The sequence below is a fragment of the Phyllostomus discolor genome, chromosome 5 (assembly GCF_004126475.2).
Source record: "Phyllostomus discolor isolate MPI-MPIP mPhyDis1 chromosome 5, mPhyDis1.pri.v3, whole genome shotgun sequence".
Taxonomy (NCBI): Eukaryota; Metazoa; Chordata; class Mammalia; order Chiroptera; family Phyllostomidae; genus Phyllostomus; species Phyllostomus discolor.
The window spans coordinates 65,088,467-65,104,442 of NC_040907.2; the positions used below are offsets into that span (position 1 = coordinate 65,088,467).

General features: G+C 34.0%; 1 protein-coding gene across 1 annotated transcript in view; it reads right to left on the minus strand.

The window, feature by feature from the left end:
- The window catches only part of COL24A1 (collagen type XXIV alpha 1 chain), a 333,553-nt gene that overhangs the window by 300,691 nt on the left and 16,886 nt on the right, over nt 1-15,976 (minus strand). The window contains exon 4 of the mRNA XM_036026370.1: nt 4,792-6,146. Within this exon, the coding sequence (XP_035882263.1) occupies nt 4,792-6,146 (1,355 nt within the window). The remainder of the gene's footprint in view (nt 1-4,791; nt 6,147-15,976) is intronic.

The window sequence follows — 15,976 nt, forward strand, 5'->3', positions numbered from 1 at the left end:
GTAAAGAGTTTCTGATTTATTCTAAGTGGTTTATTTTTCTGTCACTGAAAAGTTAAGACACATAAATGGCATGATCTGATTCATGTTTTTAAAAAGATCACTAGAGGATTTATGTAAAAGAACGTTTTTAAACTACCCTCCCTCCCTCAAAACCCACTGAAAACAACAAAAATTATCAAAAGATGAAAACATCATCTCCAATGAAACAAGAAAAGAACCACAACCACAAACCACAAAACATGAAGGTTATCTTCCAAGCACAGAGAAACTTTGGTGTAAGAAAAGATGTTGAGAGATGACCAAAAACAAAACAAAAAACAAAACCTCCTCAGGCCTCAAACCTTGGACAGGCTACAGATATCTAAATGTTTATCAGTTATAAAGTTCATTTGAACAATCCTTTGACTACAGTGATAAGGTTTAAAGAAAGGCAAAAGCCACAGGAGATACAACTCATGACCTAGTAAAGATCCAGGTCCAAATAGCAAAAAGGAAGGTAGAGTTGAACAGGAAGAACCCATCATTTTTAAGCTATCCAACGAAATCTTCTAACCTGAGGAGATTTCTAGGGGATAGAAGACAAGAGTAGAAATCCTCATATCATTTCTCAGAGAGCCTGTAATACCAAGGGCTTCACAACAAATTGTACATGACATGAGAGGAAAGATGTCTCTCAGTAGAGGAGAAAATAAATATAAGATGAGGTTTAAGGCAGCAGCTTAAATTTGAATTTCTGTACCACTCCACATTACTTCTTTTTGCCTATACCTATATTGTTCTAAAATAACTAGTGGCCAAGATAGAGTCATCTTTATTTTAAAATAATAAAGATGAGTAATGACTAGGAAGAAACCAGAAAGGGAGCTATGCATAGGTATTGAGGAGAGGGGGGACTATGAGGATAGAAACATAAATTAAAAGTAGAGTAAAAACATTTACAAAAGGAATTAATTGCTCTATGCAACAGAGAAAAGGTTCAGTCATATAGTTTACTATAGATTCAAAGAACTTCAAAATGCCAATTTTCCATAAAAAGAGAGCTTAAAGAAAAGTTACAAGAGATAAAAATAACAACCAAGGTAATGAAACAAACCAGAGGAGTTAAAGAAAGATACAAAGAACAAAAAAGAAACCATTGAAGATGAAAGCCATGTAAGAAGTAATAAAAACTGATAAAATACAACTGAACAATCAATAAAGATATATGGATGTAGGATAACTGAATTTACATGAAATGAAATAGAAAAAAAGCAGTCAGGCTAGATATCTAAACCATCATAAATACTTACATCACAAAGGACATTCAACATAAGCATGTCAGTATGTCTAACAAACATTAAAAAGTAGAAAAATGCTTGAGAATATAAGGGGAGACTTTTCTATAATAAAGTAAAAGTAATCTTCAGATCAAAGACTACCAGAAAATATGACACAGAATCTAATAGATGTAATGAACTTCAAAGACAATGAAATAACTGCATAGGGATACAGAGGGAAAAACAGTCATCTATGAGCAGAAAATCTGGCTGCCCTCAGACTTCAGACAGTAACATCCACTTTAAGAAATAGTAGAGCAATCCCCACAAAGTTCCTCATTTTATCATCATTCGGTCTCTCCTTGGCTTTCTAAAATCCACACTGTGCTGAATGAAGTAGGATTCTCAAAGCTGAGCAGTGACTTTCCCATCAGAAGATCCCATGGATTTCCTCCACCTAATTCTCAGTCCTCATCCTCTTGACTTCTCTAACTTTCGGCACTGCTGATCAATTTCTTCTCAAATCTCTCTTCTTTGGCTTTTGGTATGATACACTATATTCTTCTTTCCCATCTGACTGGTACTTCACATTTCTGCTTTTTTTCCTTCTATAACCCGAAATCAAATATTCCTCATGATTTGGATTCTGACCTTTAGTCAAACTCCTTTCCTTGAAGTTATCCAACCTTATAGCTTCAACTACAGTATTAACAGGAAGACTCCCAAATATGTACCCCCATGCTGATTTCTTTTACTTCATCAGCTTCTTCACCTTTTCCAACAGCTTACTGAATTGCCAGCAGAAGTTAACTTAACTTAACTTAATTCCTTTTCCTTTTTTAACTTAATTCCTTTTCCTAAAATCAACTTCCTTTCTTAATTATTGCTTTTAGTAATGGTATCACCATTCTTTCAATCCACAGGGTTAAAGCTTGAGTTGTCTCTGATTCTCTTTTTTCTAACTTGGTCCCTAAGTCCAATTAATTTACTAATTCTACCAAACCCTCCTTTAAAATATCTCTTGAATCCTACCTTTCTTTTGCATTTTCACTGCTATCATCCTCATGTCCTAGTCTTATAACAACAAGATAACAGGAACTTCCTGTCTGGACACTGCTATCAGACTGAACCTCCTGTTAATATGCCTGCTTAGAAACTTACAAACCCCTCCACTGAGAAGATGGAGTTAGAATGATCACTTCAACAATCAAGACTCCCCACAACTTGACATCTAGGTTGGGTCTTATATTTGTCTAACATTATTCAGCCTAACATTGTGAAAGAGTTTGAGCTTTAGAGGCAGAAAACCTGGCACTAAATCCTGGCTCTATCATCTATTAGTAATGTGGTTATGGGCAAGTATGTTAACTTTCTCTGGCCTTTAGTTTATTCGGCTGAAAAATGAGGATAATAATACCAACCTTACAAAGGTCTTTTAAAATAAGATAATAAATGGAAAGGATGTGGCAGAGTGTCTGCCACAAGGTATAAACTCAATAAATGATAGTTATGGTGCTATTTTTCTTACATAAAAAATATGCAAGTTCCTCTCACCTACCAAAATCATATCCATTCTCTGGGACCTAGGTTATAACTTTGTCCACAAGAACATATGCTAACAGCTCAGCCTTAAGTGATCTTTCTTAGAGATCCCTTCAAAAATATCTTTCTTACCTTTGAACATAAATACGCTATACATTTAGTTTGCATCTCTCAGTAGCATTTATCTTACTTTACCATCAGCCCCATTATTGAAATGTAAGCTCCTTCTGAGCAGTGATTGTTCTCTACATACTCTGTGTTTCTGTTTTATTCATAGTAGAGACTACACGGATTGCAGTTGAAAATTATTGCTTTACCCACCAATGTTGAAATGACTGTTTTTGATTTTATAGAAGAGATTAATGTTCATCTTATCATACTGACTTTTCCCAAAGAATTGTTTCCATAACCATTTGCTTAATATGACCTACCCAGTAGCTCAGTTTGGTTATTATTATGTTGATAATCAATTGTCATAGCTAAAAAGAGTTTATTTTTGCCAGGTGGCAAAAGACAAATACCATATGATCTCACCTTTAAGTGGAACCTAATCAACAAAACAAACAAGCAAGCAAAATATAACCAGAGACACTGAAATTAAGAACAAACTGACAGTAACTAGAGGGTAGGTGGGAGGGGGTAACTGGGAGGAGGGGGAAAGGTTTTCTGGAACAATTATAAAGGACATGTGGACAAAACCGATGGGGGTGGAATCAGCGGAAGGAGGTGGGGATGGCTGGGGTTGGGGGAGTCATGGGAGGTAAATGTAGACAACTGTACATGAAGAACAATAAAATAATTTATAAAAACAAATAAATAAAAAATAAAAAGACTTTGTTTCTCTAATAATATATTCTTCAGGTTTTATTTGAAAACCTTTAAGCATTCATTCTAATAAGAGTTGCTCAAGACATAATAAATCACTTCAAATGATAACCACAAAGGAAACATAAACTAAGTAAGTGGCATCATCTTCTCCCAGTCTACATTATGGTTTCTGGAACTAAACCAATGGCTTAAATTGTATTTTCACCAAAATATACTTTGAGATATATTTTGGTGTTTTTGAAATTAAAAAAATTAATTTCTAAAGACATTAAGATTAAGGTAGAGATGTAAAAGGCAAAAACAATGTTTCTCATGTTATGATTTTAAATACATTTACATGAGCTTTAAATCATTTAAAGATTCTTCAAATGGTCATCTTTAATTGCACCTACACAACAAAAGAATTTCAGAGCTCAAAAAATCAGTCTATTATCTCACAGCTTTCTTTCTATATTATTAAATAAGTGACTATTGTTAAATAAGCTGGATTTTCTATTGACTGGACTGATGGGCTGACAGATTTTTTTGTCTGAGATAGATGGAGCTTCTATTAATCCATAAGTGCAAGCTGACTATATCCTTAAAGGTTAAATGAAATATGTTACTGAGAGTACCTCATAGAAATTAAAATATTTTATTTAGAATGACAACATAGGGGGTTGCTTTTTCCCCATCAATGATTCACTACAAAATTATGTGTATCTAAAATAAACTTTTCACTCTATTTTAGAGCATTTGATGCTATTGTGCTAAAACAATACTAAAGTGGTATTTTTTTAGTCTACTATAACTTTTATATCCTTCTCCTAACATGACTATGCATTAAGCTTATGGTTTTTTTAAATGAAAAAGGATGGCCTATACTTAGTAGTTGAATTCCTGGTTGAATTTCAACTGAACAAGAAAAACATATAGCTTACTCACCACTTTTCCAGAATTAAGTAACCTTTTCAGTCTGCCAATATAAACCAAAAAGAAAAAGTACACTATTTGAGCCAGAGTTGCATCTGTTTGGATGTATTATCACAACCATAAATTCAATCACTGTAGCAAAGACACATGTCTGAGACAGATCTGATCTGTTCTGTGTTGCTCAACCTAGAAAATTCTTTTTGAAACATATGGTAACTTAGTGCATTAAGACATTTAAAAAACAACAACTTACGGGAGGTCCAGTGTCCCCTTTTGGCCCTCTCAGATTCTCCATTTCGATCATTGTATTAAGATCCTCATAATAATAATAATAGTCATAAAGCCCATTTTCATAGTTATTTTCAATGGGATAAGTAGCATCAGGATCGATTTCACCTTCCTTCCTTAGATCAAGATGATTATCCACAGGTGGCTCGTCTGTTGCTCTGTACAAGGTTGCATTTAAAAGCTGTTGGAGTTCCATGAGTTCGTTAGTGTGTAGATTTGCTGTGATAGCGTTCTTGAGATTAGTAGCTGCACCTTGTTTTCTGTGTGGAAGCATAGATGACATCTTCTTAAACAGTGACGTAACAGTTACTCCATCACTATGTTGTGTGATATTGCTGGACACATTTGAGAGAGAGCTGAATTTCTCCGTGATATTTGTTCTTGCCTCACTGAGGAGATGATGGGTCCTTGACAGGCTCAAATGTGTCTGAGTATGTTCCTCAGTGATGATTTCCTTGTCCTGAACCCCATGGCTCCCAAGATCCACAGCAGACACATTCTCTGAATGAAGAGAAATTAACTGAGATCTTGATATCTGGTGTTCTTGTTGATTATGTGCTATGGCAGATTCATTGTTGATGATATTTGGAATGCTTTCACCTTTGGTAAGTGTGTCCTGTGACAGTACTTCTTCACCAAATTGTTTAGGTGAGGGAGAGTTTTCTGGTATTTTAGCTGGTCTGACAGTTGCATGAAAAAGACTTGTCCTAGGGAGACACCGCTGTTTCACATGTTTGCAATAGTCTGCAGATGCTTCGGTAGTAGGCATAATATCCAACTGACATAGTACCCCTTCAAAATGCACAGAATTAATATTCATACTTCCTAAGGTAAACACACTGTTGGAATCAAATGTCTGAACTTCTGAAAGAGTCTCTCTGCTAAAATGTTTCTTTCCACACTCAACAAACATTGAGATAACTTGGCTTCCAACAGTGATGGCAAATGAGTGCCATCGTTCATCATGAACACTGTAGTTGAAAAATATAGACTGCTTTCCTCCAAGGTGTATCAGTAATTTTCTAGGTAATAATTGAACTCCTAATTGCAGTCTATTTTTATTTCTAATGCTGAAGAGAAATGCATTGTTCACTCTATGTGACTGTAACCCAATTAATATTGTAAATGGATGTCCTAAGTTGACTGGTAAAATTTTCACAAGAGGTGATTCAATATAAGCATCATTTGTTAAAATGACACCTGATTCTGTTAAATGGACCCCCTGAGGTAATGGTGTAGATGATGATGGTACAGCAGTCAGTGATGATGAGTGTCTTACATCTTTGCCTCCAAGGCCTAGTTGATGAAGAATATCTATGCCTGAAAATTAAAAAAAGAGAGAGAAAGAGAAAGAAAGAAAGACTCTTACTCTTATGCATTCATGTGTTCATATAAATGTTTGAGTATGAGAAAATCTTCCTTGTTTGTATCAATAATAATCCCTAAAGTAAGCATCTTCTATCAATAACTAGTTTCTAGGTAATGAGAGATACAGAGAAAGTCAAAGTTTATACTCCAAAATTTTAAAAATGCACACCCACATACATATGCACACTAACAACCCAGTATCCCTACACCTGAAATTTAAGTAGTAAATAAATGTTCTCTCATTTTCCCAATCAATTCAGAATCTTATTTTTTACACCAATTAATATATATGTTCAAAGTTTCCCAGATGTCACTTACTTCTTTAATTTAGAACTTAACATGTGATGACATCTATGTTAAAGAGAAGCTGGGGGTATACAAAAAGAAATTTATACTTTGGAAACCATTTTATAAATTAAACTATAGTTTGAAAACTGTAGTTTTTCAGGATGTATTCCTTTCTAAACATCTGGGAATTTATAAATCACAAAAGACTTCTCCCTATGCCTAATACCTTAAGTGTGTGTTGCACATAAAGTGCTCAGTCACCTTGATATCTACTACACAAATGAACTTAAATTCCTGTTGCGTGTGATCAGCATGCTTTTCTTTCCCTTCCAGGTTTTTCTGTTTCCCACATTTTCCTCAGTCCTCTACAGTAATTTTTATATAATCTGTAGACTTTTTATTATGTTTATTATTATTATCAATATTTATTATGTAATATAATTTATAATATGGATTGTATATAATTATACATTTTTTAGGTTTATTTTTTACTATAATGTCACTAATTATATATTGCTTACCTCCCTTACCCAGTTAGAAGAAACTCTGGTAAGACAGATCCTGTCTGATTCATTAGTGAATATCTACCACACACACCTTGCAAACAGTTCCATAATTTCTGAATGAATGAATTTGCCACACCAGAATCTAATCAGATAGAATATTTATCTCTAGAGTCCTATAAAATTAAATACCACTTGTAAAGAATGACAAATCCTTTCTTAAAGATGTAGAGTAGCTTTGCAGCCATATGATCTTTATTATCCTTTGGGTTATAACTTTCCCATCTGTACCTTTGTACATATATTATGTAATAATTTTCAACAGGAAATTTCAAAAAACTATTAATTCATATAACTATAAGTAAGGAAAAATAAGAGTTTTAAAGATTAGCCAGGAACATTATAAATCATCTTAGTTTTCCCTTTATAGAAAATTAGAAGCTATTTGATCATTTATGTTTATTACAAATAGCGAACATAATGGCAGATGTCACACCCAAGTCTGACAACTATATACAACAATGAAAGAATTACTGAATTTCACTCTTGCATAATCTAGTAATACAATTAAAGCACTTTCTCATTAGAATGATTTATAAAATACACAAATGTTTTAAGGTTAGAAATACCATCATTTATTTATTTACCATTTATTTATAAGGTAGATGTAATTTAATAATAGTTTTAAATGATATAAATATTTGTATACAAGATACAGAAAAATCAATGTCTAAGATATCGTGTGAAAGTGTCTCTCAAACTTTTCCACCAAAATATTCCTAACAGCAATTTAGAATTACATGCCTCTCCAGGAATTTAGGGGAATATTTTAAAGAGTTCCCATAAAAATACACACAAAAAAGTAGCCTTGACTTTTTGTATGTTTAGAATTATACTTTATGAAAAATTTTAATTTTACTCCATAAGTTGGCTATGTTTATTTTAATATAAAACACATTACCACCTAAATCAGTTAACTACTCTCATCCCAATAGTTACACTGCTGAAACACCTACCATACTTAGTCTGTGACTTTGGGTACTCTTGCCCAGTGCCACCTGCCTCTAAGGGTATGCATACCTCAGTGTAAGGAATAAACTACAGAATAAACACTGCTACTGTGGAAATCACAATGCTTGAAGAATATCTAATCATAAAGCATGTGGAAGTCATCAATCTATGATGCAAGATAGGCTATTTGTACACAAAGGAAAAATCACACTTAGGTAGTGTGAATCAGTGGCTGCTCCTTATCCAGAGGAAACCTCTTCTTGCATTTAACAATAACTCTTGCTATCTATCACCTCAAAATTCTGATTCTATTAAAAGGAAATATTTGGGGAAAAAGTATTATTTGAAAACTTTAGAACACACACACATATATAATATATATGTATACACATATATACTATATATAGTATAATAGTGTATATATATTACTCAATTTACTGTTCAGTAAATATCCTGTTATTGAACCACCCTTGCATTTCTAAAAATCCACTTGATGGTTATATATTACATTTTGATATTATAATAGACTCTTTTTTTAACATTGCCCAATATTTTATATGAGCACATTGGGAGTTTTTGTGATAGTCAAAGACATGGTGAGTTTTTGAAATAAAATGGGAAATATTTCAAACATACAGCAAAATATATAATCTCTATGTGTAGCATCTGTCTTAAATGTTAACATTTTGTTACATTTGCTACCATTCTCTTTTTGTTATTTATTTATAATAAATAAATAAATATATTGTGGTGACATTTGTTAATAAGATTATATAAGTTTCAAGTGCAAATATTTTTAATTCTTGAAGATTGGTCTGTGGTTTTACTCCTATTGCACTATCTTTATCAGACTATAATATTAAAGTTTAATTTTTTTTTGTAGTATAGAAGCTTAAATACCTTTAGAATTATCTTTTCTTTTCTCATGAATTGCATAAAACTCAAGTGCAAACCAGACTTGTCATATTGGCTTTTTCATTGACAGTGCTTTCCTTTCATAATCTCTCTAATGTTAATTGATTTATTCTAATTTTCAATGGCATCTTGAATTAATTTTAGAAATTTATATTTTTCCATGAGGTAATAGCTTTCTCCTAGGGTTTTAAATGCATTATCCAAATATCTTCATGCAACATTCCCTTACAATTTCTTTTGTCTTCCTATTTCTGTAATTCTCTTACAATTTTCCAGTGTTGAATATTTTGCTATTTTTTTTCTTTTGTTAAATCAGTATCATTATTGATCATTTTAAAAGATGTTTATCATTTCTCAGTTTTTTTGTTTGTTTTCTATGTCATTAACTAGTGTATGCATTTATATTAAGTATCTTATCCTATTTTCTTTTGGTTTACTTTATTCTTTTTCTAACTTCTGAAGATGAGTACTTAGTTCTTTATTTATATGGCATCAAAGCTATACATTTTCTGAGTATTGCTTTGGATGTATCCTATAGAATTTGATATTTTGTGGTATTTTCATGTGGTATTTTCATTATTTTTGTTATTCTAGAAACTATGCAAATTTTTCTTGTATTTTTCCACTTACCCAAATTATTTAATAAAGAAATTTTAATTTCCAGCTAGAGGGGTTTATTGTTTTCTGGTTTTATTACTAAATACTAACTTAATAGCACTGTGATAAGAGAACAATATTTAATCTGCACTTTCTATTTTTGATACATCATTATAAATGGTCAGTTTTCAGTAGTGTTTGATAAGCACTTGCAAAGATGTTTCAGGGTATAGAATTTAATACTAGTTAACTGAACCTCACTGTTTCTTTATTTCTATACTGCATATCCTCATTTATTTTCATCCAATTAATGTGTCTTGAACAAGAGGTAAGTCTCTACCACCTATATATTTGGCATTTTATCTCATGTGGTCTTAGCTTTGTGAATATTGATGCATATAGAATATTGGTATATTTGTGAATATACCCATGCTTTTATTTCACCTACTTGGAAACAGTGTGTTTTAGGTAAAAAGGGAAGATTTTTATTTATTTTGTGATCTAATCTGAAATTTTTTGAGTATCAAAATTAAATCTATTTATATTTATTTATGGGATAGTTTAATGTTATTTTACTTTGTTTTCCCATTACTTTTTTTGTTCCTTTTGCTTTGTTTTTCTATGTAGCTCCCTTGAGATTTAGAAAGGTTTGCACTTTTATTATAAGGGTTACCTTTAAAACTATGAATGTATACAATGTCCCTAGCCCTCTTTATCTGGATGTATCTCTTATTTCTTTCCTGCAAACAACGTTTCTTTTTCCTTTTTCTCCTTTTCCCCTTCTCTCTCACTATTTAATATCAATCAATAGAATTTTCCTTCTTAGTATTTACCTTTTTACTACTAAATATCCTTATGGTATTTTTATTGAATAATATTATTTAATGCCACATATGTGCTAATCAGCAAACTCAATCTACATCCTGTCTTTTTTCCCTCTTTGCCACCTATTTTTGGTAATTGTACCATTCCCTCACTATGAGTGCTTATGGCGTTTACATTCTGTTCTATTTCCACATTTTCTTCTGATAAATAGAGCCAGTTGTTGCAGTTGTTGTTTTCTCAGTCATTTCCTCTTTGCTGAAGTTGATCCTCTATTAGTTTCCTCAAGAAGAGTTTATGGGAACATTTTCTGAGTGTTTGACTTTTTAGAATTGTTTGTTGGTAACATCATACCTTAAGTTTGATTAGATAAAAATTCTTTGCTGAAATTTTATTTCTTTGAATTTCTTGTGGATAAGGTTCTACATCATTAGGTGTTGAATGTTATAAAAATAAGAAATCAACTTTTTTTCTCCTTTTAAGTGACTTGATTTTTCCTCTACCATGCCCCAAAGAGCTGTTCTTTATCTGTGAAGTGCAGTGATTGCATTAGGCTACGGCTTCGTTCTGACCATTCTGGATGTTTCCAGGCACATAGTTTGCCCATTTATTGTATAAATTGAAGTTTTGTTGTTGTTGGTTTTTTTTTTTTACTTCAGTAAAGTTTTCATGAGTTGTATCCTTGAATATCTGATCTACTTTATAGCTTTGGTTTTCTTCAAAAATTTCTCTTATGAGTATCTTGAATCTCCACTGCTATCTTCCATATCTAAACTTTTGCTGTAATATCTTAAAATATATTCTGTATCTTCAATTCTACTTATCTGATTTTACTCATTTCTATCTTTTCTGTTTCTTACAATGTCTAATCTCCTTGTGCTCATTCCAATTTCATCTTGCTTTATAAAAAGTTTTTTCCCTATGTCTTCTTTTCCGAGTTCTACAAGCTCACAATTCATATCCTTTTAATGCCTTGCCATCTTTTCCTTTTTCTGAGTTCTTATATTTTGTTTTATGATCTTCATTCATAGAGATGATTTTTTATGTGCACATTCTCATTTTTGCTGCCTTTACCTACATTTACTTTGTTGCATCTTTCTATAGATGCTGTGCCAACTGCTTGTATGTACTATTTCATAGCCCCGACATTTATAGAAGGATGCTGGGGAGAGAAGATGAAGGCCCATGCCTTCCAAATCTCAAAACCCAAAGACTCTGTTTCAGCATTAACAGTTTCCTTCTCAAATGACTCCCTAATATAGCTCCATCTCCTTCTCTGCACTAGACCTAGTCCAAGGAACTTCTACAGCCAGCCTGTTCACACTCCCAGCTGTCCTTTCCATGTATCTACTGCCACTGGTATACACTTAAGAATGAATCTTTCACCTTAAGTCAGATTTTTGCATTTTCTGAAATAGGTCCCCAGTGAGCCACTTAGCTATTATCTGTGCTTCTTTCTTGTACTTTCTTCTGGGAAGCTTCTGTCCTCCCAAGATTCTATGGCACCTGTTTTACTCAAACTTAACCTAACAAAAGGTTAAGTTCTTCAGGGTGTGCTTCCCACTTTAGGAAATTTGATTTTGCTGGTGCTTTCTGACATCTTACTGTTCACTTTGCTCCATGTGGCATCTGCTTTTCTCAGCATATTTTGGGAGTCTGTGGATTATATCAGTCCCCTAGTTTTGTTGAAAATGGAATTTTCAGGTTTATTATATCATTCACGTTGTTTCTTTTGTGTGATGTCCATAAACAAAAGTAGGATTATAATATCTCATGGTTTCAAGTTTATACTTGAAGTCTATACCCATTTTACAGATAAAAATCTGAAGCCCAGAGATATTAAATAACTTGATCAAGATCACATAGATGACAAATAGTAGATTCAGCCTGACGCCAAAGTCTGCAGTCTTGGCCCCACCATGCTGCCTCAAGGCCACTGTCTTCTTCAGGCCACCATGTACTCCCTTGACAAGCCTCAGTAATCACAGCAGGGCTATTCCTCCCCCACAGCAGTCTCACAGTTGCGGGTATTCTCTAAGTAGCTACCAGAGTAGGTCCTGGAGGTAAAATTTAATTATTATTCTAGTTTTAAGTTTTCAAATCTTAGTGTGAATATGTTTAGCAAATGCTTGAACAGGTGTTGCTAGAAGAGAGAATAGAGGGGAACTCTTAAAGACTGAAGGCACAGATAAAAGGGAGTGGGGAGAAGAGAAAAAAGAAAGAAAAGCCTCCATCTGAGGACAGATTTTTGAACATTAATTTAGGCCTAACACTGAATATCACAAAACTGCAAATTTGAGGTCAAAGTTAGATATTTGGTACCAATAAATACAGCAAGGAAATACTTAGTTGTCTCTCCTAAGTTACTATTTTCATGAGTGGCCCTAACCACAAAATCAATCCAGTTTGTGTTGCTAAGGAAACCAGTTACCCTTTAAAAAATGTTATCAACAAGGCACTTTATTCACTGCTTTGCATTTCTTAAAGAATAAAACTAATAGCAGCATTTATTAAATTCCCTCTATGTACCAAGCACAAGTCTAAGAACTTTACTGCATTAAGCCACATAATTCCTTTAAAAACTCTACAAGGTAGGCATTATTGTAAACCCCATCAGACAGTCATGCAAACTAAGTGATACAGAATTTAAACAATTTCCCCAAGTTACCAAACTAGAAAGTGCAGAGGCAGAATCTAAACACATGCAGTCCTCTAGAGCCAATCTCTTATTTTGACAACTTTCAGAAATGCACATGTGCCATGGCTGATGTGCTCGGTGGATTGAGTGTCAGCCTGTGAACCAAAGGGCCACTAGTTTCATTCCCAGTCAGGGCACAGGACTGCGTCAGGGCTAGTTCCCCTGTGGGGGGGCGTGCAAGAGGCAACCACACATTGATGTTTCTATCTCTTTCTCCCTCCCTCCTTCTCTCTCTAAAAATAAAAAATACATTAAAAATCTTTTTCTTAAAAGAAGAAAAAGAGATGAACATGTTATGTAACAGCAGAACTGATTGTATCTCCATCACCCATTTGTTTCCTGTGTATAGAATAAATCATGATGTTACCAAGACAACGCCTTGCTCTTTTTTTACTGTAAACACCAACTTTAATGACTTCATCCAAACCATGGTTTCAATAACCACATATGCTGACTCACGAAACCTCTCTTCTGGGCTTACATATCCAATTGCCTGTTGAATTTATCCAATAGAAATTAGATGTCCCACAAGCACTACCAACTCAATATACATATTTTTCCCCAAATTTGTTCCTCTTACTGTATGCCTCTCTCAGTGAAGAGCTCCATGGCCACATCAGCTGCCGGAGTAATTTTTGTATAGTGTAAATTATATCATGCCACTCTCCTGACCAAAGTTCTCCAATGGCTTCCCATTACACTAAAATTACAATCCTAACTCTTCATACGGTGTGCGAACCCGACGTCATCAGTTCTCTCCTTACCTCTCTGACCTCATTCCACCTTCCTTTGCTCCAGCCAAATTTGCCTTTTCTACTCCTTAAAACCAACAAACTCATTTTTAATTCATGGTTTTTGCATGTAGTGTTCACTCTGCTAAGAAAGCTCTAAACCTTAATTCATTCAGATCTAGGCTCACATATTACCTTCTCAGAGAGGCCTTCCCTGACCACACTAATTACAATATAAAATAGTCATCCTCCTTGCCCCAGCAATACTCTAACTGTAATATCTTATTGTGCTTCATTTTTTTCTTTATAGAATTGAAAATTTAGAGAAAATTATGTATATATAATTTATATACATACTTGCCTATTGCTTAGCTGCCTAGTGAAGTGGAAGTCCAGAGGGTAGGACTTCGTCTCGTTTCACCATTATATTCCAACATACAGGGTGACGACTAAACAAAACAGGCTCACAGTAAACATTGCTTCAATTAATGAATTGGCCGATCCTATCATCTAACTCAGAAACCTAGTAATCATCTTTGATACTTTCCCCCCACCCATTCTCCATATCTTCTCAGTCACCAAGTCCAAAATGACCTTTAGTGGGGCTCTCTTTACTCTAAGTCAGATTATAATATTAGCCTCTTGATAGATTTCTCTGCCTTTAATAATACACCCTTGTCCAATTCATTACTCATACTGCTGCTTGAGAAACCTTTCTAAAATGCAGAACAAAATGAACATTTAGTTCATGACACTCCTTTCTATAACCCATCAATAGTTCCTATAACTTTTGGGTCAAAACTCACATTTCTCGTTTTAGCCCTCAGGTCCTTAATGATCTAGTCCCTGCCTGCATTTCTAGTCTCACAGCCTAATAAGTTTTCCTCTTTTTAGTTTATGCTAAATGTCAAACATGATAAAAATTCCAAGATCAGAATAGGAAGATTCAGAATGCGGGAAAAAAAATTATACTGTAAGCAAGAGAGTCCAAACTAATAAAAAAGAACCATTAAACAAAAATGAAATACTCTGGCTCTTTCAGCCTGTGGATGTCCCATTTCAAAAAACAAAATTCTTTTTACCATTTTCCATCCTCTCACTCCCTAATTAAGAGATTATGACCTTATTATAAAATAATTTTGCATTAAGTTTTGCATGGAACTATGTGTGTCTATGATACAGTTTTTGACACTGAGCAGATTAACACATTTAAGAAGATCCTTCTAATTGTAAGTGGTATGGTGGCCTTTTTGCAGAACTCTCAAGAAATGTGAGTGGATCATTGGGGCCCCCATCTTGATTCACTTTTTCAAGCTCTTCTTTTTCACTCTTTCCACAATAGCATCCACCCCCACATGCTACATATGTAGTAGAAAACTTAAACTTGCCCAAAGAACAGTCCTGTCTTGGTCCTTATCTCCTGGGAAGTAATCTGTAAGTCCATGAATGTCTTGCCTGATAAAAATATCTTTGTTTACCTGGGGGTCTTGGCCCATAACAGATGGTCTAACAAAGTGATTTATGGTGAGGGTTTTGGGTCATGTGGTATCAGTTCAACCTCCAGAGGGTCAGTTGCATGAGCAGTCAACCACATCCACATGATGGAGTCTCAATAGGACTCTAGACAAGAGTGCTCAGGTGAGCATCACTGGTTGGCAATATTCCATACATACTGTCACATTTTATTGCTGGGAAAATTGGCACTGACCATGACTCCCCTGGAAGAGGACAGCTGGAAGCTTCACTCGTGGGACTTGCCTAGTTCTTGCCCCATGTGTTTCTCCTTTGTGCTGATTTTAATGTTTTTCCTCTTCTGTAATAAACCATAACTGTGAGTAAAACAGATTTCATTGAGGTCCAGAAAGCCTTCTAGATCATTTTTGAATCTGAAGGTGGTCTTGGGAAGCCTCAAACTTGCAGTTAGTCTCAGAAATAAATATGGTCTTGCAGATTGTCTTCTAAATTACGTATTTTTCCCTTTAAGGATGTATCTTTTCACTCCATGCCATTATCCACTCTTGACTTTTTTTTTACTTTCCTTGAATTTCTTACCATATCAAAGCTTATCTGTGTTTTCATTAATTCCATTCTTTCAGAGACCCATTAAGTATATCCCTTCATGCCAACTTTACTCATAAGTCAATTAAAAAAAAAAAGACTCAAGTGTTACCTCCTCTTGAAACCTTCAATGTGATTTTTGTTTATTGTCATTTTGTT